This window comes from Odocoileus virginianus, chromosome 9 (assembly GCF_023699985.2).
Source record: "Odocoileus virginianus isolate 20LAN1187 ecotype Illinois chromosome 9, Ovbor_1.2, whole genome shotgun sequence".
NCBI classification, from domain to species: domain Eukaryota; kingdom Metazoa; phylum Chordata; class Mammalia; order Artiodactyla; family Cervidae; genus Odocoileus; species Odocoileus virginianus.
This window is the reverse complement of record NC_069682.1, coordinates 22,841,094-22,868,679: the sequence shown is the minus strand read 5'-3', so window position 1 is coordinate 22,868,679 and position 27,586 is coordinate 22,841,094. Positions and strand designations below refer to the sequence as shown.

The 27,586-nt window shown below is 44.8% G+C and overlaps 1 protein-coding gene across 16 annotated transcripts in view; it reads right to left on the bottom strand.

The window, feature by feature from the left end:
• The window catches only part of KIAA1217 (KIAA1217 ortholog), a 521,587-nt gene that overhangs the window by 149,515 nt on the left and 344,486 nt on the right, over nt 1-27,586 (bottom strand). For all 16 annotated transcript variants that reach the window (XM_070472065.1, XM_020882320.2, XM_020882318.2 and 13 more), the window contains one exon: nt 16,757-16,955. In XM_070472065.1, the coding sequence (XP_070328166.1) occupies nt 16,757-16,955 (199 nt within the window). The remainder of the gene's footprint in view (nt 1-16,756; nt 16,956-27,586) is intronic.

Genomic DNA, 27,586 nt, shown 5'->3' with positions numbered 1-27,586 from the left:
TCTTAGCCACTGGACCACCAGAGAAGTCCTATGGAATAATCTTGATTTGCATAGCTCTGTGGTAAGGCTCGAAATCAGGCAGATGTGAGTGCTCCCATTCTGTTCTTTGTCAGAATGGTTTTAGCTATTCTAAACATTCTATACAAGACTCCTTTGCCTTTTATATGAACTTTAAGCTTGTTTATGTTTCAAAAAAATCTTGCTGTAATTTTAATAGGGATTATTTTAAAACTATAGATCAATATGGAGGAACCTGACACCTTCACTTATTTTGAGATTTCCAATCAATGAAAACAGTGTCTCTTCATTTACTGAGCCTCGATTACTTTGCATACTATAATTTTCAGCATGCAGATCATATACATGTCTTGTAAGATTTATACCTAAATATTTAATTTTCTTTAGAGCAACTGTAAATGGCATTAAGCCTTTTATTTTAGCTTCCAAATGTCTGCTGTTAGTATGCAAGAATGCAACTGAATTTTATGTTAATCTTGGATCCTGTGACCTTGCTGAACTCACAAGGAGTTGTGTTTTATTTTTTTGGTACATTCTTTGGAATTTTCTGTCTAGATAACATGACTTGGCAATAGAGACAGTTTTATAGCTTCCTTTCCAAATGGCATGCTTTCTATTTCTTTTTCTTGTCCTTTGCACTGGCTAGAACTTCCAGAATTACGTTGAGTAAGAGTGGAGAGGTTGGTCATTCTTGCCTCGTTCCCAATCTCAGAGGGAAAGCATTCAGTCTCTCATTATTAAGTATGATGTCAGCAGCAGTGTTTTTTTGGTAGACGTTTTTTATGAAGTGAGGAAATTTCCCTTCATTCCTAGTTTGCTAGGAGTTTTGTTTTGTTTTTTAAATCATGTATGGGCATTGTTTTTTAAAGTGCTTTTTACATGTCCGCTGATACAGTTGATATAATCATGTGATTTTTTTTCTTTTCTTGTCTATGGACAACGACAGGCTTCCCTGGTGGTTCAGACAGTAAAGAGTCCACCTGCAATACAGGAGACCTGGGTTCAATCCCTGGGTCAGGAAGATCTCGTGAAGAAGGGCATGGCAACCCACTCCAGTATTCTTTCCCAGAGAATCCCAGGGACAGAGGAGCCTGGCAGGTTATAGTCCATGGGGTCGCAAAGAGCTGGACATGACTGAGCGATTAACACTTTCATCTTTTCATGGTAAATGACACTGATTATATTTCAAATATTGAACCAGCCTTGCATAAAAAGTGCAAAAAACCAGCACTTTTTAAATACACTGTTGGACTTGATTTGCTAATATTTTCTTGAGGATTTTTATGTGAAATAAATATGCTACTAGTTCTTTCAGCCAGAGTCTGTGAATGCTAAATACTGTTACTCTGTTTACCTGAAAATATGGCCCTCATTCTTAAGTAATGATCTTGTTGGTTAAAGGAATATTTGTTAGAGGTGATATTTCCCCCAGGATTTGAAAGATACAATGCCATTGTTTTGGGACTTCTTGCTTTCTCTTTTCAGCACAGTGTAGTGGTTTAGCACGTGGGCTCAGGGAACAGAGCTCAGGGTTCTGATTCTGAGTTTTGCTGGGCTGTGTGTTAGATTCTGCCTATCTGGCATGGAGTGAGTGCTTGGTAAGTGTCAGCTGCAATGGTGATTTCTTATACGTATGTCTCCTTCATTAGAACTCCTGTGTGGCAGTGATCCTTCTTATTCTAATTGCAAAACACTTATAGAACCCCAATTCTTCTCACCGCTTCCACTGCTAACACTCACCTCCCTGCTGCGGCTGCTGCTAAGTTGCTTCAGTCGTGTCCGACTCTGTGTGACCCCAGAGATGGCAGCCCACCAGGCTCCTCTCCGTCCCTGGGATTCTCCAGGCAAGAACACTGGAGTGGGGTGCCATTTCCTTCTCCACTCACCTCCCTACATGATGGCAGGACTTCTAACTGGTTTTCCCAACTTCTGCCCCAACCCCTTTAGTCTGTTCCAAGCCCAGAAGCCAGAATACAGTCTTTAACATGGGAGCAGTGCCACTGCTCATAATGCAACAGAGCCATTCCCATCTCAATGAGGACAGCGGGGCCCAACTCTCTGCTACTGTCAAAGCCCTGCATTGTCCAGTTCCCACTGCCTCTCCAACCTCATTGCCTAATCCTCTGTTACTATGTGACTCCAATCACAGTGGTCTTCCTGAATGCTCTGGGTATGTCCTTTTCTTAAAGTTTTTTCACGAGCTGATCTTTCTGCCTGGAATTCTCCTCTCTCAGATATAGGTGTCATTTCCATCTCTACATGCTCTGGATCATGGTGCCACTTTCTTTAAAAAAAAAAAAAAATTTATTTGGCTGCCCCGAGTCCTTCGTGGTGGCAGGCAGGATCTTTTAGTCACTGTACGTAGGCTCTTTCAGTTGAGGCATGCAGGAGATCTAGTTCCCCGATCAGGGATCGAACCTCGACCCGCTGCTTTGGGAATTCGGAGTCTTAACCCCTGGGCCACCAAGGAAGTCCCTCACATGCCACTTTCTAAATGATGCTTTCCTTGTCCATCCTTTTCAAAATGACAACTAATCAAGCCTTCATCTCTTCAGCACTCCCTGTATCCCTGCCCCTATTTTATTTTTCTCCTTAGCATTTATACCATCTACTCTATTAATATGTTTTGTTTATTCTCTGTCTCTCGCAACAGAATAGAAGCTCTAAAAGATCAGAGGATTGTGACTTTTTTGTGAACTGCACCCAGGGCTGTCTTAGTTGGAATTCCTATTTGTTAAAAGAATGATTTTCTTGCTGCCTACTTAACATAGCATCATATGTATTGTAGGTATTTAAAATGTATTTAATTAATGTTAAATTTTACTCTTTTACTCTTAAAAGGATTCCTTTATCACTTGACTGTTCTTACAAAGGCAAATGAAAGCATATGAAAGAATGCTGTCCTAGAAACACGTGAAACTCAGGGAACGCTCCCCTCCAGGAAAATCTTCACTGCACTGGACTCATCCATCTGCCTCGACCTCTTCAGCATAATAAGCAGCAACAATACTGGGGTGTTAACTGACCATGACCAGGGCCAGAGGTCCCCTGGGGCAGACAAGGGCTGGACGCCAATGGGGGAAATCCCTGAAGTGAGGAAGCTGGGACGTGGAACAGAAAGGCATGCCCTATGAGAAGTCCAGCTACTTTTCAATGTTTGACTCTACTGACATTTCCGAGTGTGTCAAGGGGCGGTGATGAGATGGAAGATAAAGATTAAATAAGGATCAAAAGCTCGAATGGCACAGGGCAGAAGGCAAGACAGATCGAGGACTTCCTTGGTGGTGCAGTGCCCATACACGTTCGATCCCTGCTCTGGGAAGACCCCACATACCACAGGCGCCACAAGAAGAGAAGCCACGGCAACAGGAAGCCCATGCACTGCAACCAAGAGCAGCCCCCGCTCACTGCAACTAGAGGAAGCCCACACACAGCAGTGAAGGTCTAGGGCAGCTAAAAGCAAATAAATAAATAAAAGGCAAGGCAGATCTAGCTAAGTAGGTTGGCTCTACAGTTTGCTGCAGTAAGACGGGTATTCCCATACTTCTTGTGAGGGTCCTGTGACTCACATGTGCTGGAATTAAATGCTCTAGTTCAAAGATGTGACATTTAAGGCCCCCGTATTTTCCTACCAAAGGATGAGGACAACTTTCCATCCCCTCCTGGGAGCCAATTAAAGCACCCTCACGTGGTGCTACATGGTAATGACACATTAAAATCTCCTGCAGGCCTGCTTGGTCGCTTCAGTTCTGTCTCTGTGCCACCCCATGGACTGTAGCTCTCGGGGCTCCTCTGTCTGTGGAATTCTCCAGGCAAGAATACTGGAGTGGGTTGCCATGCCCATTCCCCAGGGGATCTTCCTGATCCAGGGATCGAACCCGCATCTCTTACATCCCCTGCATTGGCAGGTGCGTTCTTTACCACTAGCACCATTTGGGAAGCCCAAATCTCCTAAGGTACAAAATCAGTGACCCCCTGACCAGCATCACCTGGGAATGAGTTAGAGCTGCAAATTCTTGGGTCTCACCCCAAATCTACTGAACCATAAAGCCAATAAGCAAAGACAGACATCGGTGTTTTAATGAGGTCTCTGCTAAAATTTGAGAACCACTATCCAAACTACCGCACAATTGCACTCATCTCACATGCTAGTAAAGTAATGCTCAAAATTCTCCAAGCCAGGCTTCAGCAACATGTGAACCATGAACTTCCAGATGTTCAAGCTGGTTTTAGAAAAGGCAGAGGAACCAGAGATCAAATTGCCAACATCCGCTGGATCATTGAAAAGACTACGCCAAAGCCTTCAACTGTGTGGATCACAATAAACTGTGGAAAATTCTGAAAGGGATGGGAATACCAGACCACCTGACCTGCCTCTTGAAAAACCTGTATGCAGGTCAGGAAGCAACAGTGAGAACTGGACATGGAACAACAGACTGGTTCCAAATAGGAAAAGGAGTACCTCAAGGCTGTATATTGTCACCCTGCTTATTTAACTTCTATGCAGAGTACATCATGAGAAACACTGGGCTGGAAGAAGCACAAGCTGGAATCAAGATTGCTGGGAGAAGTATTAATAACCTCAGATATACAGATGACACCACCCTTATGGCAGAGAGTAAAGAGGAACTAAAAAGCCTCTTGATGAAAGTGAAAGAGGAGAATGAAAAAGTTGGCTTAAAGCTTAGCATTCAGAAAACTAAGATCATGGCATCTGGTCCCATCACTTCATGGAAAACAGATGGGGAGACAGTGGAAACAGTGTCAGACTTTATTTTTTTGGGCTCCAAAATCACTGCAGATGGTGACTGCAGCCATGAAATTAAAAGACGCTTACTCCTTGGAAGGGAAGTTATGACCAACCTAGATAGCATATTAAAAAGCAGAGACATTACTTTGCCAACAAAGGTCTGTCTGGTCAAGGCTATGGTTTTTCCAGTGGTCATGTATGGATGTGAGAGTTGGACTGTGAAGAAAGCTGAGCACCGAAAAATTGACGCTTTTGAACTGTGGTGTTGGAGAAGACTCTTGAGAGTCCCTTGGACTGCAAGGAGATCCAACCAGTCCATCCTAAAGGAGAACAGTCCTGGGTTTCATGGACGGACTGATGCTGAAGCTGAAACTCTGATACTTTGGCCACCTCACTCGAAGAGTTGACTCATTGGAAAAGACCCTGATGCTGGGAGGGATTAGGGGCAGGAGGAGAAGGGGACGACAGAGGATGAGATGGCTGGATGGCATCACCGACTCGATGGGCATGAGTTTGAGTAAACTCGGGGAGTTTGTGATGGACAGGGAGGCCTGGCGTGCTGCGATGCATGGGGTCGCAAAGAGTCGGACACGACTGAGTGACTGAACTGAACTGATCCTAAATGATGCGTCAAGAGAAAGGATGCAAAAGCGATTGGGACAGTGAATCTTACTTGGGGGAGCATTCACTGATGAGGCCACTTGAGCACAGCTCTGAATGAAGTGAAAGGGGGCCGTGCAGAGGCGAGGGTCTGAGAGTGGGAGTTGAATCCAGGCATAGTGACAGCAGTGTGTCTAGTCCTGATGTAGCATGGCTAGGAGTCCAGTACGACTGAGGAAATGCACAGCATCAACTGTGTAGTTTTGATTTACGTATATTTTAAAGACTTTTCATGGTTACCATGTTTCCTTAGTTACACTGAAAATTCCTTGAATACAAGAACCAGATTTCATATATTTTCTAAACAACTCACTATGCACCTTTAACAATGCCTGAGACTAAACAGATTCTTAATAAATGTATAACCACATGAATGCAGAAAAAAAACAGAAATGGGCAAAACCTGTGGAGGAAAAAAATGAAGGATTTTTCTTTTCACGTTTAGCTTTATATTATTACTGGGAGAAAGTTAGCCAGAGACATCTGAAAACCAATTAATAGCTCCTAGAAATTTTGAAAGTAGATAAGTTGGTGAGAATCATTTTTAATGACATCACCAAACTTCTGAGAACTCAAATTCAGATGATAAGCTTCCGAGCTTTTCTTGATGGGATCCAATTAAGTCACTCCGACATGAAACAACTTTCATTTGCTGAATCAGAGGATGGCCCTTGAAAGACACCAGACAGAAAAGTAGTTGTGGATGATGAATCTGTCCCAGGGGTTTTAAAATTTTCCCTTGCAATGCTAAACAATCAGGTTGAGGCACTGAGCAAAGGTGGAAGCATGCCTGCATGCTAAGTCACTTTGGTCACGTCCAACTCTGTGTGACCATATGGACTGTAGACCTCCAGGTTTCTCCGTCCATGGGGTTCTCCAGGCAAGAACACTGGCATTGGCTGCCATTCCCTTCTCCAGGGGAGTCCCAACTCAGGGATGCAGCTCACGTTTCTTAAATCTCCTGCACTGAAGGCGGGTTTTATATCACTAGTGCCACCTGAGAAGTCCCAAAGGTGGAAGAGGCTGGAATGAAACCCAACTTAAACAGAAAACTCGACGCATCTAATTTTACTGTCTTAAAGAGAGAAATACTTCAAGTTTGTGACAACTGCCGTCAGCCTGTCCCCTTATATGAGAAAGAAAGTGTGAGGATACGAGTGACCTGAGTCCCTGTTTGGGCTTCCTGGGGCCGCCGTAACGAAGTTTGACAGACTAGGTGGCTTCACAACAGAAATCTATTCTCTCACTTTCTGAAAGCTTAAGTCTGAGACCAAGGTGTCAGCAGGGGTGGTGTCTTCTGCAGCATCTCTCCTTGGCTCATAAATAGTCATCTTCCCCATGTCTTCACGTGGTGCTCCCTCTGCACCTGTCCATCTCCTAACCTCTTCTTATAAGGACCCAGTCCTATCGGAGGAGGGTCCACTCTTATGACCTTGTTCTAGTCACCTCTTTAAAGCCCCTTCTCCTAACACAGTCACATTCTGAGATACCAGGGGTTAAGACATTAACATATGAACTTGGAGATGGAGGGGTGGGGAGAAGATACAGTTTGGCCAATCTCAGACCCTCAGAGAGTGGCTCAAACTGGTAAGTAACTAAAGACCATTGTGGTGGTGCCTTGGGGCTCACCGACTGTCGTGCTCAAAAGCAGCTTCTGGATGGAAACTCAGTCCCCTGGTGGTGCAGGTAGAACCTCATTTCCAGACCAGAAGCCACTTAGTTGCAACCCCTTGTCAGAGAGCTTACTTGAGAAATTCGGGTGGGAATTCACCCATTTCTTTGCCTAAAGAAATACACATAGATACACATAGAAGATATATATCTCCTAACAATGCCCATGTGTACTTCCTTCTGTTCTTAGACTCTGCCTGAAACATAAAAAGCTGCCACAAATCTCAGTTTCCAGATGTCAACTCTCTGGAGGCCACATTTAGGATGAGGGCACCAAGGATGGAATTTGACTTGGGTATGTAACATAAAGCTGGCATGCATCTTCATATTATTTTTAGTAGTTCATAGAATCATCTTTAAAAGCAGGTGCAAAAAATGTGTGTGAACTCATAGAATGAGATGAACATTAAGGATTATATTTTAGAGTCAGCTTTGAAAGAACAAATTAACTTGGCAAGGAACTCTTTAGGGTGCAATGAATTTTGCATTTACCAAAAAAATAAATCAATAAAAATAGCAAGGCATGGTCAACAGATTTTTAGGTAGAGTTTTCTTGGCAAAGGGAAACAACAGCAATTTATAAATGAAATATTTTTCCCTAAAAGTAATTCAATAGCTCAACTCTTGTTCCAACCAAACCATAGCAGAGAGTATCAGGGAACATCACCTGAAACCAGATACTTCCAACCTCATCCCTGGAGTCTAGAGTAAACAGTTGGTATTATCAGGAATTTGGAATTTGGGGAGAGATTTCTTCTCTAACTCTCTTCTGCCTTTCAAGCCTTCAATAATGACTGGGGACTTCCCTGGTGGTCCAGTGGCTAAGACTCTGAGCTCCCCATGCAGGGGACTAGGTTCAATCCCTGGTCAGGGAACTAGATCACACATGCTGCAACCAAGGGTTCACATGCCACAATTAAGACCCAATGCAGCCAAATACATAAACAAATATTAAAAACCAAAACAATGACCTGCTCCTCAAATTTTCCTCTCTATCTACCCACCCTGATGAGATTATTAATAGCCAAGGGTCAATCACCTGGGGAGTCAGGTCAATTATCAAGACTATATCAGCTTTTTCCATGTATCAAATTAGATCACTAGAAACCTACAGAGCCCAAAAGACATTGTTGTTCCATCTCTAAGTCACGTCTGACTCTTTGTGATCCCATGGACCACAGCAAGCCAGGCTTCCCTGTCCTTCACTATCTCCCAGAATTTGCTCAAACTTATGTCCATTGAGTCAGGGATGCCATCCAATCATCTCATTCTCTGTTGCCCCCTTCTCCTGCATTTAATCTTTCCCCAGCATCAGGGTCCTCTCCAATGATCATCTCCAATGGGCTTGGCCTTTGCATCAGGTGGCCAGAGTAATGGAGTTTCAGCTTCAGCATCAGTCCTTCCAATGAATATTAAGGGTTGATTTCCTTTAGGATTGACTGGTTTAATCTCCTTGCAGCCCAAGGGACTCTCAAGAGTCTTCTCCAGCACCACAACTCAAAAGCATCAATTCTTCAGTGCTCAGCTTTCTTTATGGTCCAACTCTCGCATCCGCTGGAAAAACCATAGCTTTGATATATGGACATGTGTCAGCAAAGTGGTATTTCTGCTTTTTAATATGCTGTCTAGGTTTGCCATAGCTTTTCTTCCAAGGAGCAAGCATCTTTTCATTTTGTGGCTGCAGTCACTGTCTGCAGTGACTTTGGAGCCCAAGAAAATAAAATCTGTAACTGTTTCCACTTTTTTCCCACCTATTTGCCATAAAGTGATGGGACCTACTAATAAGACGGTTTCAGACAATATCCTTGAATTTTGAAGTTTTATACAAAGAAACTTTCCATAAAGCAACTGTTAAATAAAACTATTACATAATATAATGTCAACAACATTAAGATACAGGAGGTCTTGGATTAAATGCTCTAAATGAAGGGCCCTAAACCTCTTCTTAAATAATGAAATTCACTGAACTCATTACATTTCTTCTTTTATCTTCTTTTTTCATCTTGGCTACAATCATAGCAATTATTCTTATCTTAATTTTCTTGACACACATATTGCGCCCAACTGGTACTTGTGTTAACTCTTGTCTTAATGATTCTTATATACTTTTATTGTTTTAAGCCAAATCAAATCTACTTTGGATGTATAGATTTATACGGATGAAACTTGTCTTGCTTTCTTTTGCTGACTTGTGAAATTTGATGAATAGTTCTTTTTGAATAAGAGTATTTTTATAAATACATCAGGAAAAAAAATCTAAACATTGTCTAGGTGTCTGAGTTTGAATGGATTTTATGATTGTGACAGAGAGAGAGAAATATTTCATACTGGCTAACAGATGGGCTTCCCAGGTGGCTCAGTGGTAAAGAATTCGCCGGCCAATGCAGGAGACACTGGAGACTCGAGTTCAATCCCTGGGTGGGGAAGATATCTTGGAGGAGGAAATGGCAAATCCACTGCAGTATTCTTGCCAGGATAATCCCATGGACAGAGGAGTCTGCCAGGTTCCAGTCCACTGGGGTCTCAAAAGAGTCAGATATGACTTAGCGACTGAGCACACACAAGTTATGGGGGGGCTGGTTTTCTGAAATAGCTTTGGAAACTGAAGTCACCTTTTCCAGCATTTAACCCTAGAGCTCCACCTGCAGTTTAGAAATGGTTGCCGATAAATTAACAAAAGGACTGGTGCTGAAGCTGAAGCTCCAATACTTTGGCCACCTGATGTGAAGAACTGACTCATTGGAAAAGACCCTGATGCTGGGAAAGACTGAAGGCAGGAGGAGAAGGGGACGACAGAGGATGAGATGGTTGAATGGCCCCGACACGATGGACATGAGTTTGAGTAAGCTCTGGGCGTTGGTGATGGACAGGGAAGCCTGGGGTGCTGCAGTGCACGGGGTCACAAAGAGTTGGACATGACTAAGCAACTGAACTGAACTTAACAAAAAGTATAACAAAAAGTAAAGGCCCAGGTTTAGCAACATCCCAGCTATAAAGGAGGAGGCAGAAGCACCACACTCCAAGTCTTCTCCAGGCCTTCTCACTGGTACTCAGCCAGCCAACGGCAAACCCTGTAATTTTTTTTTTTTTTGGACCAAATCATGGTCCATGACCAGGCTTCGAACCCATACTCCCTGCACTGGAATATCAGAATCTTTGTCACTAGACCACCAGGGAAGTCCCAGATTCTGTAAATGAATGGTAGCTTAGGGAGGGCCCTTAGATTCCACCAAATCTTCTATTCACCTTCACTGATGCTTTTCCTACCAGCATCCCGTCTGCAAAACAATCCTCAAGATGTTGGTAAAGGGCACAGAACTCCATAGGTACCACATTAACTGAACCATTTCCTCAAAATCTGAGAAATCTAAAGTTTCAACCCAGGAATGTTAATAGCAAGGGATTTCGAAAGACACTGGACTAACGTTATTTTTTAAAGTAAGTACAAACAAATCATGAGTCTACAATCTTCTACAAGAACACTCTTTCCTATGGGTGAACTGAGAGCCAAGAGGGTCAAGTTGGATAAGTACTGCCCTCCTTCAGAGGGCAAAGGGCAAAGCCAAGTTTGCCCTCTTGGCTTCTCTTTCAGAGAAACTCATATATGAAAATCCCAGGTTATAAAGGAGAATTGGGGGTGATTACCTGCATCACAAAAACATGTTCTGTGATACCAGAGGATTTCTTTTTTAAGAAACATTCTTTATTGAACTTGTTACAATGCTGCTTCTGTTTTACGTTTTGGTTTTTTGGTCATGAGGCAAGTGGAACCTTAGCTCCCTGACCAGGGATCAAACCTGCACCCCCTGCATAGGAAGGCAAAGTTTTAACCAATGGACCTCCAGGGAAGTCCGAAAGGTTTCTTGAAATATTTCCTTTCAGTGGTTAATTCCCAGTCCCAAATCTGTTTTTTCCCCTTAGCTTAAAGATCGATTCACTTTTTAAAAAACATTACCTTTCAGGACATTCATTACATCAAGAGCAAAAAACCTAAGAGAGAATCTTTTGACCTACCTGATACAGCCAAATAGAAGAGCTCAAGGAACCCATGTTATAGAAAGAAAATGTCTTCATGACTTCTCTATTATTCTCCAATGTCCCTTGGTCTACTTAATGCTTTTTACTGTGTGGGTGTTAGCAGTCCAACACAGCTCATTTGCCAAATGAAATCTTATATGAAAATGCAATATTTATGGTAGAGAAAACGCCACAGAACTCCAGAGCTCTGAAGAACACAGTTGGGAAATCACACCTCCAGTTCATTCTCCAGTTCACTGCCAAGTCTTTAGAAGTCATCAGTCTGTCCCTCCTGGTACCTGCCATCTTTTCTCGAACATGCGGAAGAGGTGGCACTATAATTGCTACCAAGTACAGCCAGTCAGATACCTTGTATCGGTGAGGGTTCAGTGCAGAGAACTGAACTGACTCCATCCAGCTGGTTTAAGCAAAAGAAGGATTTATTAACTGGCTTGGGAGTCACTGGGCTGAATGTTAACTGTAGAACTAGGAGATTGCACAACTCATTTGACAAGGGGGAAGCTTCCAGTGGTCCTGGACCACTGTGACTCCTCTTTGGAAGTCCAGAAGATGCTGGTCCCACTGCAAAGTCACACCAGGCCTGTGCCCTCAGCAGAAGAAAAATATATGCCCAGATTGCAACTCTATCAAGTGAGTGGCTATGCCCTGAGACCACTCAGCAAATGATGCTGAAGAAAACCCAAAGCATCCACAAATGTCTTGGTCCCTACTTCTGGAACCCAGCATATCTGCTATTCCAGAATGATTCTGCTTTCCAGCTTCCAAAGTAAAAGAAGGAATGCTAGAAGGAGACTGGAGTGGACCACAGTGGCCAGTCGCTGTATCCTCCTACCCCACTCACTGAGTTCCCAAGCTAGAAATGACCCTTTCACCTTTTCTTTGATGGCATCCTATAAAGGTCAGGAATGTGCTCCCAAGCTACTGACCTACAACCAAACTCTCTTCTGTAAATTTTAGTTTTTATAATATTGCATGTCAACCACTACTGGCACCTAAATCCCTTAAGTGCTTTCTTTACTCTGTACAGCAATATTGTTCTTTCCATGTGTCTGAAATTCTTTTTTTTTTTTAACTGTCCAGAGGCCAACTCTTCATGCTCAAACAATCTTAATACGAGGCTCACAGTCTTTGCCCATAAACCTTCTTGGTTTTCCACTTTACACATGGACGTTTCCTCCATCTTTTTCTCTAACCTCCTACTCACTCTTCTGCACAGGTGGGGAGGTTCTGGTAGCGGTGAACTTTCTGTTCCTATATGGTACCCATCACTGTCACCACCTCAAAATAAGAGAACAGCCCCAAAGATACTCAACAAGTCACATGCATTAAGCAAGTTCTCCCTTGAAGAGTCTCAAATCCTCTGGAGCCTTTAAAAATCATTCTTGTTTATTGAGGCTGAGTGTTTAAGAGGAATCTGCTACAGAAATGGCAGCACCTCTGGCTCCTGGGCTGGTAAGGAAGGTATCTTTTTCAAAGCTAACCGTTCAGGATACGGTCACCCAAGGCATCTGGCTGCAGCGAGGAGGAAGTTGCTGCTCTGTGTTTTTATATGAGTTTTATTTTCAAATTCCTGAGGGTACACGGAAGGGTGGGAAAAACTTGTGTCTCTTCTTTCCCTCACGGCCGACTGTGGAGCAGCCAGACCCCAGCCCCTGCCCGTGGTTGCGTTCCAGACAGACATTTATAAGACAGCAATGACTAAAAGGAAACGACTCCATCATTAAGACCCAGACCTAATAACCGCGGGACAATTTTACACGGAAATGATTTCTAAAGCTTCACTCTATGGCAAAATGGTTTTTACTTTCTTTTGGAGATTTCCTTTCCCCGAACCATCTCTCTTTTCACCAAAGAGAAAGGGAAGCAGAAATGGCATAAATTCCACTGAGAAGAATTTCATTTGGTCTCTGCATGTGTGGAGTGTGCAGGGGAACCCACTACTCCGTAGAAGTAAAGATTTAGAGGTGACAGATCTTTGGAACTTGGTCATGTTATAAATCAGAGCGGCTGAGCGAATTTCTTTCTTTACTTTTCAGCTTTGTCAATCTCTGAGAGTGACTAGTTGGCTCCCAGCATCAGACAAGATTTCTGCGTTTTGCTGTCACTTGGCCCCACCTGAAATCCTGAAATGAGAAGCTCCCACCTTGCATGCAGGGCAGCGCTGGAGACTAGTACCCGGGCACCAGCAATGCCTCCCTTCTCTATCCTAATCAGCGCCTCAGAGCTGTCCCATCTTTCTCTGGCACATCTTCTAAAAGCCTCTGCGCAATGCACCAAGCCCGCGCTCCTCCCATATCCTAAATACGCCAAAGCAGTAGAAAGGTAGGATTATTCAAGTGAAAAAATGATTAAGCCAGCAGGTTTATCTCCAGGCACAGGCTGCCTGAAGTGAAAGCAAGGTCGCATCCCCTCCAGGGAGCGGGAGCGGTGGGAGAATTGGTCCAGACCCTGCCCAGGACTGGGGAAGGGCGCCAGTGACACACTGCGCATGTGCAGAAGCAAAGCCTGGAGCCGGGCTCTCCCGCCCCCGCCTCTTCCGGGCCCTGTGGCTGGAGGTCGCCTGGATGATACGCGATATCCTTGGGGTGACACAGAGGCAGATATTGGGGTGAGGCGAGGGAGGCACTCACCTCAGGCGCACAATTTACGGGCCCCCCTCCAAAACTCAGTAATCAAGATAAACCAAAATTAACGCAATAATCCATGAAGAACCAGCCATGACAAATTTAAACACAAGGTGAACAGGACTTGGGTGGGAAGGTGCTAAAGTTCCGTGGATTAAGACAAAATGACACTGCACTGACCCCAAAGGAAACCCGGGGCTTGCAGGTGGCTCCCAGAGTGGGTTTGCAGATCACAGCTCAGTTTCGCCTGCAGCCTCTGTGGTCTGGGATCCTAAATGGCCTTCACCACTGAAATGCTGGGGGACCCCGATGCTCCCAGTTCTGCTCTCTGGGGAGCCTTTTGTTCCCATATCTGGGTATTAAATACAGTCAGGCACACAGGGACTTTTTGGAACAGGAGGCCAGCAAGGCCCCTGGCAGAGAGATTGTATATAGATTCTCCTTGACTCACTTTCCTGTTTATTTCCCACCCTGGCTCAATCAGATTATGTCCGGAAGGCCAGGTGCGGCCAGGGGACATTCCCAAGTCGGCCACAGAGAGGCGGCCAAGGGCAGCGCCAGGCGCACTGGCCCGGGCCAGCCTCATTTTCTGGCCCCAGGGCTCCTCTCGAAGGGGCAAACTTCACACTCCTCTCCTCTCCTTGCATTTCTCTTTCCATTCAGGAGTTGGGGAAATCACTGGCCCCAAAGCTCCTCCTGGAGCAGGAAGCATAAGCACCTCCTTTGCATTTGGGAATCTGCTGGGACTTGCCAGAACTTCACAGCAAGGTGTGCTTAGAGTAAAACAGCGTTTTGCATAAATTCAGCAGGCCCATGAGAAAATACCAGCCACGCTCAGCAATTCTTAAGGCAAGGTTGCCTGTCCTAACTCCTTCAGCCCCGAAGCCCAGAGGTTGGCTTTCCAAGGCAGCCAGTATCTATGGATACCTGCATTGCCAAGTGCACTTGGCTGTAGGGGAAATTCCTGCCTGTAAGACAAAGGCTCCATTATCCCACAGGCGTGCAGGTAAGGGGGAAGGCGCAGAAGTGTTTGTTCTTCTCTTTCGTTCTGTTTTGCAAAGCACAGCCTATCTTTACAGAGAAGTGAACCCCATTCATTTCCTGCAAAGCACAAAGGAGAAATTCCACTCCTTGGCTGGTTCCTGGGCTCCTGCCTCAAGCAGGAGTGGGGTTAAGAGAACACTAAGCCCTGTACTCTAGATGGAAAGTCCCAGGCTGGCTCCTACTGCCACTGCCAGGGCCCCGTGTGCTCCCTGGGGGCACTGCACCCTTGCAAACCCCACGCCTTCATTGGTAAATGGCGTTAATAGGAACTAGAGGGTCTTCCCACTCCTGCCATTTAATTAACTATGTTCCTCAGAAAACAAAAAGGAGATTTTCCATGGCTTTCATCTTTCACTAGTAAAATGAGGACCTGGATTATTAACCAAACGTGAAGTATACAAAACTGAAGGTTAAAAATGAATACCAATAATGCAAGAAAAAATGGGGTATTTTTAAATTTGTTTTGCTTTTCTCTTTAAAAGACCTGCGACAGGGCTTTCCTGGTGCTCCAGTGGTTAAAAATTCACCTTGCAATGCAGGGGACATCGGTTCGATCCCTGGTCCGGGAACTAAGATCCTACATGTCTCAGGGCAGCTAAACCTGTGCACCACAACTGCTGAGTCCATGCGCCCCTGCAGTCTAAAGCTTATGCCCCACAACAAGAGAAGCCACCCCAGCGAGAAGCCCACACACTGCAACTAGAGAACAGCCTCCTGCATGACACCAGAGACTCAGAGCAGCTTTAAAAAAAAAAAAGACCTAGGACAATGTCTGAACCCAATTTGCTCTGGTTACCATCTGTGACTGAGGAAACAAAATCAGGATACCTCCCCACATCCTTCTCTGTTCTTCAAGCAAGGCGTCTGCTCAGTTTTAAGAGGCAGAATTCAGCTGTCTTCTGCAGAGGCCTACCCTGAAGCCTTCTGTGGGTTGATCCGTTCCTGTCCCCTCTTTCTCCTGACCCCAAATGTCTGCAAACACAGGTACCGAATCAGAACATTGAGAAGGCAGGTTAACCTTATGAAATACCAACATGATGTCTAAATCTTGAGGATCTGTGCCTTTTGTTAAAGGGCCAGGAAGAAAAAAGAAGCAAAGCGAGATAGAAAGTGAATATCCAATATGAAAAAGCAGATGCTAAGTGAGGGCAGGGGCTTCCCAGGTGGTAAAGAACCCACCTGCCAATGTAGGAGATATAAGCGATGTGGGTTTCGATCCCTGTGTCAGGAAGATCCCCTGGAGGAGGGCATGGCAACCCACACCAATATTCCTGCCTGGACAGCCCCAGGGACAGAGGAGCCTGGGGGGCTACGACAGCCCATAGGGTCTCAAAGAGTTCCACGCAACTGAAGCGGCGGAGCATAAGCACAGGTAAAAGCAGGACAGAATCCTGTGTCTCTTCAAAGCCTGTTGAAAGAAAAGGCTACGCTAGACTCTTGCTAAGCCCCTCCACCCTTGCATGTGGTGGCAGGGCCAACAGCCCGGTGTTTCTGGCTTTCATGACCAGTCATGGGGGTGCTGGCTACACTGCACCTCTTCCTCCTGGAGCCAATCATGTCCTCCCCTGGACTGTCAGACAGTGGAGTGGGGCTCATACCCCATCTGTCCACAATTCTGAAACTGGGGAGGAGGTTCCTGAGAAATGAGGCTCATTTGGCAAAGTGGCCCTTGCTATTCCCTACCAGGACACAGACAAGCACAGCCAGCCTCTTGTTTGAGTGGCCAACCCCAGCCCGTTCTGCACGTGCCCAGCCCCAGAGACCGCCTGGACTAGATGCTTCTTCAGCAAGTAAATCCTCAAGGCTTCATGTTAAGTTGTCGGAGTTTCTGAGTACTTGAGGTTTTATAAGTCAAGATCAAATTAACATTCCGATGTAGGGGTCTGTGTTCAGAAGTATACACGCACACACATGCAGTAACAAAAATCAGAAGCCGCCTTTTGAAGCTTACCCAGAGATCTTTCTTTCGTCTGGTTGGTGGACCTCACCACCGGAAGGCTCGCCCGAGTCCGGCTGCCTCTGGAGAAAGGACTGGGAGTTTCTCCCTCAGACATGGCTTCCAAAGAATCAGCGGACGCCTCTGACAGATGCTCCACTGGGTCGCCCAAGTTGGGAGGCTGAGGACTGTGAGAGAGTTTGGGGCTTCTTGTCTGCAAAAGGCATTTGAAAGAAAGTGGGAAAACAGACTGTTACTACTTATGCTGAAGATATTTTCTATACCATCAAGATTTGCTGAGCTGGAAAAACAACATGGCAACGAAAAACAGTCCATTAGAAGGACTGGATATAGAAATAAAGATCCAGTGGGTCAGAATTTCAGTTGTGCAAGTTATTGGGAAAAAAGCTGTCCTTATCACTGGACATCAACATTGCAAATGCCGTTTCAAGCAAGGAGCTGAGGACAAGCTACATTACAGGCTTCCCTGGTGGCTCAGGTAGTAAAGAGTCTGCCTGCAATGCAGGAGACCCAGGTTCGATTCCCTGGAGAAGGAAATGGCAGCCCACTGCAGTACTCTTGCCTGGAAAATCCCATGGATGGAGGAGCCTGGCAGGTTGCAAAGAGCTGTGACACGACTGAGTGACTAACACTTTCTTCTTACACTACAGGAGAGGATGATAGCAGGGACTTCCCTGGTGGTCCAGTGGTTACGAATCTGCCTACCAGTGCAGGGGACTCGGGTTCAATTCCTCACTGAGGAAGATCCACATGCCGTGGAGCAATTACGTCTGTGTGCCACAACTACTGAGTTGCGTGCTCTGCAACAAGAGAAGCCGTTGCAATGAGAAGCCTGTGCTGCGGTGAAGAGTAGCCGCCACTTGCCGCAACTAGAGAAAGCCTGCTCGCAGCAACGAAGACCCAGCGCAGCCAATAAATAAATAAAAAGAATGATGGTACATCAGTTCCTTTTGCCAGACAAATTCGAGCGGTGGTTATAATCACAGCAGATGGGACTGTGCATGTTTTTATAACCTCACACGGAAGATGCCCTCACACCAGAGTAAATTGAACACAACCAGTCCTCTAAACTCCTCTATCTAGACTGTTTGCAAAAATCAATAAAATACAAATGTGAGAGAGATATTTCTATCACACTTGATTTCTTTTCTTTTGAGGCAGAAATTCCATAATTTAGACTATGTCTGGTTTTGGTTATCAGTTAACCTTGACAATCAGCAGAAAGTACCTATAATAACCCAGACACACATAATATATAATTGAATTTCTCTCTTGGTTATCTATGCTGTAATGAATGTGTAAAACATTCATAATTCATGTTGGTCAATAACACTTCTTGAACATATACTGAGCACTGTGAGCAACTGAGACAGACAGACAGATATCATGTTGCCTAATGTCAAAGATTTTCAAACTAGTTGGTGAAATTAGTGAAGGATAACAACACAAGATAGCGTATAATTAAGCTTACACCATGAACTGTTTGGTACGTCCATTCAGCCTTTCAACGAACACCTATCAAGTGCCTAGTATATTCCAGGTATATGCTAGTACACGTTTGGTGCTAGGAACAGAACAACAGACAAAACAGACATGATCCTGCCCTCACGGTGCTTACAGGGGACAGACACAGAAGCACTGATGGTGTGGATCCAGACTGGGGAGGGGGTGTATGAAAGTGGAGAATTGGAAAAGCAAGGTAACGGTAAGGGCGACGGAAGATGGGAGGAGGGGATACGCCGGGGGTGGGGGGTCGGGGGGGATGAAAAGACGAAGGCAGCGTGTGCAAAGTCTCCAAGGCAGAAAGAAAGAAGTGGTAAGCACTGGAGACCAGCAGACCCCAGGACCCACAAAGCCCTGGGGTCAAGGGGAGAATTCTCACTCTGACTCTAAGCTACCAGAGTGCCGGGAGAAGGGGGAGGGGTCAGGATCAGATACATTTTTTATAAGATCATTTGGGCTGCTGTGTGGAGGCTGGGGATTGTACATGTAGAAGGTCAGAGAAAGGAAGTCAGGGAAACTAGGGTGGGGGGGGGGGCTAATGCTGAATGAATGTGCAAGTTGCTTACTCGTGTCCAATTCTTTGCGACCCCATCAATGGTAGCCTCCCAGGCTCCTCCATCCATGGGATTTTCCAGGCAAGAATACCGGAGTGGGTTGCCCTTTCCCTCTTCAGGGGATCTTCCTGACCCAGGGATCAAACCCATGTCTCCCACATTGCAGGCAGACTCTTTACCATCTGAGCCACCAGGGGCTTCAGGTGTTCCTATGTTGGGTGCATAAATATTTACAATTGTTACGTCTTCCTTTTGGATTGATCCCTTGATCATTATGTAGTATCCTTCTTTATCTTTTGTAATATTCTTTATGGATAGGTGTTCATTGAATGAATGCCTGATCTCAGCTTTCCCCACTCCCAAAGCCCGCCCCTGCTTTCATTGCATGATTCCAGGCACCTTCTAGATGGCAAATGGATCTGAATTGATCAGACAGTGAGTCTTCTCGTACTAAATTGCCAAAGGTGCAGATGGTGGTGGGATACAGGCAGCCCCCAGGAGCTAGGTTTTTTGTTTTGTTTTTTTGGGGGGGAGTTGTTTGCATCCCTTAATTTCCTCTAAATTTTCCTAAGGATACTACTGTGCTTTGAAATTCAAAACACCAAAGCACTTACTTCTCAAGGCAGGACCAACTTTGTGGGCGAATAATCGACTCAAGTGTTTAAAAGGGTTCTGGGTTTTGTTTCATTCTCTGCTGTGGCTGTCTTGAAACCCTTAATAATTTTTGGAGCAAGGGCTTCCCAGGTGGCACAGTTGGTAAAGGATCTGCCTGCCAACACAGGAGACACAAGAGGCATGGGTTCGATCCCTATGTCAGGAAGATCCTCTGGAACAGGAAATGGCAACCTGCTCCGATATTCTTACCTGAAAAATTCCGTGGACAGAGGAGCCTGGTGGGCTACAGTCCAAGAGGTCACAAAGACTCGGGCACGACTAAACATGCACACTAAGAATCACACAGAGTCGGTCCTGCCTCAAGGGCACAGAACTCTTTCAGGGATGCCCAAGTGTGCCTGGCACTCTAGGGAAACCCTTTGAGGATGGGATCATCAGCTCCTTTTCCTTTTGCTAAACGTATCAGGAGACCCGTCTTGGTAGGAGCACTACTGTATTATCTAGACAGCCACACCTTGCTACAACTCTCAGGACATTTCCACAGAGGAAAACAGGAATAAGGTCAGCACAAAGCCCCTGGTACCCCCTTCATGGAGGTGGCCAGCCTGGGTGTTCTACAGGAAACTCTCAGCTCCGATGACCAACCCATGTCATAGATCCCCTGGAGAAGGAAATGACCACCCACTCCAGTATTCTTGCCTGGAGAATTCCACGGACAGAGGAGCCTGTGGGGCTATAGGCCATGGGGTCACAAAGAATTGCACATGACTGAGTGACTAACACAACACATCATGTCCAGAAAGACAGATGACCTATCTATTTGCTTGGGGTTAATTTTTCCATGCAAGGTCCCAAAGTAGTTTATTTTTCATAAAATCTGCTTCTGTTACAAAGATCCGGATCTGGCTTTGGTACTCTTTAAGAGTATTATTAGACTTAAAAAAAAAAAAATTAACCCTAAATCATTGCCCAGCTCACCAAGAGTTATATAAATTCATATCATCTTCAATGAAGTAGCTATCTGGTTACTATGCTCAGTGGAATATCAAGCCAAAATGTCCTCAGCCCTGACTTCGATAAGAAAAAAAAAAAAGAGAGAGAAAATACATTCGGTTTAGCAAAATGGACAAGTAATAATATTACTTGAAGCAGCATGAACACAATGACAGCTTCTGCTGTCTGGTCATCTTTGCAGCCTACAGCAGACATGATGCATTTGATGAGTTGTCATTTTCCATTGCAAAAGGCAATAATCCTTGAAGAAAATCAAAATAAAATTTCGATTTCTTGTTCAGGGTCATCTTGGCGGGCGTACGTATAAAAATAAAGATATGAGGGCTCAATCTTTTTTTTGAAACTTCCTATCCACAGCCATTCAGTTCCAAATATAAACGCCTGTTCTCGTTTTTATGTTATTCACTTTCTCATTGCAAACTATCACCGCATATTAGCAATCTCCTCACACCACGCTCTCCCTGCGGATGCCAGCTCGCTGCTGAGACATCATTTAGGGCAGAAAAAAGACAATGAAAATTGCTGACACTGGTGTCAGGCACTCTGTGATTTGACATATTAAAACAAAAAAAAGTCAAAAAGCATTTGAAACAGGGACTTGGTATTCAGTGCAGTGTGAGGTTCCAGGAGTTAAAAGGGCTGTATGTGGTTGTTGAGCTCACAACACATATAAGGGACATTTGGGGGCCAAGAATAATATACATGTAACAGCTGGACAAGAAGTTCTAAGAGGTGCATCACTGTGTCAGTGCAGGGCAGAGTGAGGTTTAGGGGGTAACTGCCGACATTAAATAATGGGTCCAGAGAGGAGGAAGCGCAGAGGTGAGGAAGAGCTAGGTCTGGTGAAGTCACGCACTCATGCTTTCTCTCTGTATGATGGCATTATGGCCAAGAGAAAGGAAGGTTTAAAAAAAAAAAAATTAACCTGTTTATTTTAATTGGAGGACAATTACTTAACAATATTATGTTTTTTGCCATACATCGACATGAGGCAGCCACAGGTGCACATGTCCCGCACCCTGAACCCCCTCCCAGCTCCCTCCCCATGCCACCCCTCTTGGTAGTCCCACAGCACCGGCTTTGAGCGCCCTGCTTCATGCATGCAACTTGCACTGGTCATCTTGGAAAGATATTTTAATATCCAAAAAATGGGTGGGAAGATACACAGTTCAGATTGGTTAAGAACACAGTCTTTCTTTTTTTTTTTAATTTTTATTAGTTGGAGGCTAATTACTTTACATCATTACAGTAGTTTTTGTTATACATTGAAATGAATTAGCCATGGATTTACATGTATTCCCCATCCCAGTCCCCCCTCCCACCTCCCTCTCCACCCGATCCCTCTGGGTCTTCCCAGTGCACCAGGCCCGAGCACTTGTCTCATGCACCCAACCTGGGCAGGTTATCTGTTTCACCCTAGATAATTTACATGTTTCAGTGCTGTTCTTTTGAAACATCCCACCCTTGCCTTCTCCCAGAGTCCACAAGTCTGTTCTATACATCTGAGTCTCTTTTTCTGTTTTGCATATAGGGTTATCGTTATCATCTTTCTAAAGTCCATATATATGTGTTAGTATACTGTAATGGTCTTTATCTTTCTGGCTTACTTCGCTCTGTATAATGGGCTCCAGTTTCATCCATCTCATTAGAACTGATTCAAATGAATTCTTTTTAATGGCTGAGTAATATTCCATGGTGTATATGTACCACAGCTTCCTCATCCATTCGTCTGCTGATGGGCATCTGGGTTGCTTCCATGTTCTGGCTATTATAAACAGTGCTGCGATGAACATTGGGGTACACGTGTCTCTTTCAGATCTGGTTTCCTTGGTGTGTATGCCCAGAAGTGGGATTGCTGGGTCATATGGCAGTTCTATTTCCAGCTTTTTAAGAAATCTCCACACTGTTTTCCATAGTGGCTGTACTAATTTGCATTCCCACCAACAATGTAAGAGGGTTCCCTTTTCTCCACACCCTCTCCAGCATTTATTGCTTGTAGACTTTTGGATAGCAGCCATCCTGACTGGCGTATAATGGTACCTCATTGTGGTTTTGATTTGCATTTCTCTGATAATGAGTGATGTTGAGCATCTTTTCATGTGTTTGTTAGCCATCTGTATGTCTTCCTTGGAGAAATGTCTGTTGAGTTCTTTGGCCCATTTTTTGATTGGGTCATTTATTTTTCTGGAGTTGAGCTGGAGGAGTTGCTTGTATATTTTTGAGATTAATCCTTTGTCTGTTGCTTCGTTTGCTATTATTTTCTCCCAATCTGAGGGCTGTCTTTTCACCTTGCTTATAGTTTCCTTTGTTGTGCAAAAGCTTTTAAGTTTCATTAGGTCCCATTTGTTTATTTTTGCTTTTATTTCTGAAATTCTGGGATGTGGGTCATAGAGGATCCTGCTGTGATTTATGTCGGAGAGTGTTTTGCCTATGTTCTCCTCTAGGAGTTTGATAGTTTCTGGTAGAACACAGTCTTTCTGTGGGGCGTTATTGTCCTCGTTTTGGCTCAGGAGAAGCCTTTACTCAGACACGCATTGTCTACAGCATGGCATTGGGGGCCCCTGCCCTGAGCCTCTGAAGAAAGCTGCCCCTAACTGGAAAGCTTCAGGAGGCAGAGGATGGTGGAAATGCTTTCTGAGCAACCAGGGCAGGACTTGAGGGTCTGGAAGGCTAGATTTCACTCAGCACTTCATGGACACACATGACACCAACTCACCTCCCTCTTCTAGAGGTTTCTCTAAACCATCAGGCGACCCCAAACTACCCCAAACTGGGAGTCATTTGGGGTCATGCAGGAAGGGGCAGCCCACATAACAAGGCCACCTGAACCCCACTCATCCATTCTAGTCTTTCCTTTTTCAAAAAAGGCTTTCCAGGGTGGTCCAGTGGCTAAGACTCTGTGCTCCCAATGCAGGGGGCCCAGGTTCAATCCTTGGTCAGGGAACTAGATCCCACCTGCCACAACCAAGAGTTTGCATGCTGCAACTAAGATGGAAAATCCCCCATGCACTTCCCAAGTGTGATGATTTCAACTCAAAATTCCAATCAAAAATGTGATGTCAATCAAAGAGAATTCTCTAGGTGTCATGCACTCTTATCAAAGATGCAAGGAGCAAGATACTTGAAATTCACAAATACTGAATGATTCCCTGGACTTTAGGTTTCTTTACCACCCCTCCTTCCAGCTCCACTAATGTCAGAAGAATTGACAAATTGCCCCATGGAAGGTTTAAACTTCAAAATTTCCTCACAGAGTCCTTTCTAGAGCCACAGTGCAGTTTTTGTTTTTTGTTTTTTTTTTTGCTCCCTCCTCTGCCCCTCTGGTTTCTGAAGTCTAAGGCTTCTGCTGGGTTTGGGTCTGAGGATGTGAAGACCAAGAGCTCCAATATGGCGCATGGGCTTCCATCTTTACATAAACACACCCAGGTTGCCAGCTGCAGCTGCAGAAGACCTGCCGTTCTCAGGTGTATCCCAAGACTTATAGCCTGGGGTGGGCGCTTTTGGAGCAATGGGCCCCGGTCTCCCCATGGCTCTTTACCACTTCTCACAGCTTCTGTGGCTGATGGCCAGAAAAATGAGACCAGAGCAAACATCTCCTTTCTTATGCTGATGGCCAATCTGGGGAATACACTGAAGACATCCCTGGTTCTAGAACATAACAGACTGATGTGAGAAGTGTATTAAGAGAGAGCTATACTTAGTTTTATAACAATTATGTAGTTGTTTAATTTGGATGGGCTTGGAGCTAACGACTTAGAGGAGAAGAAATCAGCTTTTGCTTTTTAATAGAAAACTTGGGTTTCATGCATTAAAGGGCCCCACTGGTAATACAAGTACACATGATTGTTTAGTGTGTATTTGGTTGCTTCATGGGAGTGAATCTGTGGACATCTGTCACTTCCGGAGTAACCAGGAACTTCTGGGCCTTATAACAAGCAGGACATGTATGCACACACGCCTCCCATTCTAATACCAACCTTCATCTGTGCATATCTGAAATCCTCATAAGGACAGATTTAAGTTTAGCCCTGAAAAATCAGTATTTCCCTTCCCCAGCTTGGACAAAGGGAATACATTTTTCTCTAGGATTTATTTTTGATGAATTATCCTTGATAAACTCAATTTATACCCTGTTTCTTCAAGGGTAATATTTCAAGCCCTTCCTCCCTCTTTCTACCAAAAGGGTACCCAGACATTTTTCATGATTTTCACCTGTGAAAACAGAAAGATGTTTGGTCTGGAGTAAAATCAGACGATTCAGCAGTTGAGCAAAGTACAACTGTGTCTTTTGTTTCCCCATTTTCCCTTCACTGTGGGTATTACTTCATTATCAGATGAGAAAGATGAAAAGGCCGTGAGGCTAAGCAGCCACCACCCCTTGCCTCCCCGTTGAGAGCCGGCCACAGGCGAGCCGAGGGAGCCAGGCAGGACCCCTTGACCAACCTGCTCTCGCCAAGCAAAGCCCCTTCTGCAGATGCCAAAAAACACTTGACAAGGACAGCTCTGTGCAGACACAGGGACTGCCTTGGCGGTCCAGTGGTTAAGAATTCACCTGCCAATGCAGGAGAAATGGGTTCTATCGCAGGTCTGGGAAGATCCCATATGCCTTGGGACAACTAAGCCTGGGCATCACAACTCCTGAGCCTGTTTTAGAACCTGTGAACCACAACTGTTGAGCCTACGTGCTGCCATGACTGAAGCCCATGAGCGCAGAGTTCATGCAACGAGAGAAGCCACTGCAATGGAAAGACCGCACACCGCAACCAGAGAAAACCCGTGCGCAGCAACCAGCGCAGCCAAAAAGAAATGCATCTGAAAAAGTGAGTTTTTTAAAAATTAAAACAGAGAAGCATCACGTGACACAAACACTCTCTCTCTCTCAGCATTTGTGCATCAAACGACTCTTCTGAGATATTACCAATTTATATTCCCTGGTAACTCAGCTGGTAAAGAATCTGCCTGCAACGCAGGAGACCCTGGTTTGATTCCTGGGTTGGGAAGATCCCCTGAAGGAGGGATAGGCTACCCACTCCAGTATTCTTGCCTGGAGAATCCCCATGGACAGAGGAGCCCAAAGGGCTACAATCCATGGGGTCTCAGAGTCGGAAATGACCGAGCGACTAAGCACACAGCACAGCTTGTCCTCGTAGCTGTCACCCAGAAACAAAAAAATGTTGGGACATCTACCCCCTATCCCCAATTCCTAGGGAAACTGCCAAACCTTTGTGTCCCAAGGTCTTTCCAGGGGGAAGGGCTGTGACAGTGCCTTAGAGTTACAAAGGCCACCCCAAAAAGTTCCTCTCTAGACTGAACTCAGAAGGTAAAGGCATTTGGAGGATGAGTCTGGGGTTGCCCACTCTTCCCCCAATAGGAGAGGAGGAAGGCTGCTAATTGGTCAGGAAGAGGCAGGTAAGTGACTTTCCCGGGCCAAGAAGAGGGTGCCAGTGTTATCGGTGCTGGTGGTGGCGATCTTCAAATTATGGAGATCTGGATTTCATTTACAGGGAGTAGCTCCCGGTGGAGGAGCGGTGTGTGGTGTGCTCGGAGCGGCAGAAAGTGTGTGCCTTGGTTTAGCTCGGCAGACAGTCCCAAGAATCGACCTGCAAATAGACCCCCAGGAGACTATCTAATGAGTCCCAGGGATCCCAGAAACTTTATCCAGTTCTATCAGATTAGACTCGATCCTTAGACTTTCTTTATGACCCCAAGTGATAAGAATATGCATTTCTTAATAACTGCTGAAATCAAGTCAGATTAATCGGATTTACAAAAATTTAAAAATTTGATACTTCCTATACTAGATGGTTAGGGAGAAAATCTGTACATAGTACATCTTTAATAGAATAAATCAATCTAGAAACGATTTAGAAGTCTGGTTAACAAATCACAATGGAGCCACTCTGTGGAATATGATGCAGTCATGATCAAGGTGTTTTAAAGAATTCTTTTTTCATAATTTAAGAAATGAAAGCAAAGGACTTCCCTGGTGGTCCAGTAGCTAGGACTCCAAACTCCCAATGCAGAGGGCCTGGGTTCAATCCCTGGTCAGGGAACTAGATCCAACATGCTGCAACTAACACGAGTTCACATACCACAACTAAAGATTGTTGTGGAAAGGAAAGATCAAGATCCTACATGCTGCATCTAAGACCCACAGCCAAATAAATAGAAAGAAAAAAGAAATGGAAGCAATACACCCAAATATGAGCCTTGGTTTCTTTTACACAATAGTATTATGAGTAGTGCATGTGTGCCAAGTTGCTTCAGCTGTGTCCGGCTCTTTTGAGACTTCATGATGGACTGAAGCCCATCATGATCCTCTGTTCATGGGATTCTCCAGGCAAGACTACTGGAGTGGGTTGTCATTCCTTTCTCCAGGGGATCTTCCTGACACAGGGATGCAACCTGGGTCTCCTGCATGGCAGGCAGATTCTTTAAAGTCTGAGCCACCAGGGAAGCCCTGAAAATGAAAGTGTTAGTCACTCAGTTGGAAGAAACTTAGCATATTGTGAGTAATGTGCTTTCTTCTCCTTTATTTCTCCAAAACGAGGATAATACTGCTTTTGCAGATGAGAGAATTACCGGGTAAGCATGATATTTTTAGAGTGGATCAGTGGAAGGGAAGACTTTCTCACAAAGCATTTAGAATCCAGAAGGATTCACATCTTCAGTGACCTGAAGGTACCCACACCCATCTCAGGTTTCTCATGTGTTATCTCCTATGGTTAGATTCCACGTAAAAGGTTCATCCTCCCAGACGGCCCCTGAAATGAGGACACGAATTCATGGGGAAAACACAGAAATGGAGTCTAATTTCCATTCTCATGTCATGCAAACTTTTGCAGGAATCCAGAATTGCACAGACTTCCAACTTCCAAAAAAGCAACAGTTAAAACAGAAGAGCCCAGAGCCGTCCATTCAATTTTGAACATGCAGATCATGCATTCACATTTTAAGGAAACAGACGCTCTCCTCCAGAGCTCTGATACCATTATAGTAACTTCATTTTAAGGCTCTTTCAATTTGACTCCAGGTAAATTTGGAATTTTAGCCATTTTCTATTATCTCTTGGATATTTTTCTACTTTCCAACCCCTTCATAATGTGTAGATGATGTGATTGTTTTATTTTTTCCTTTA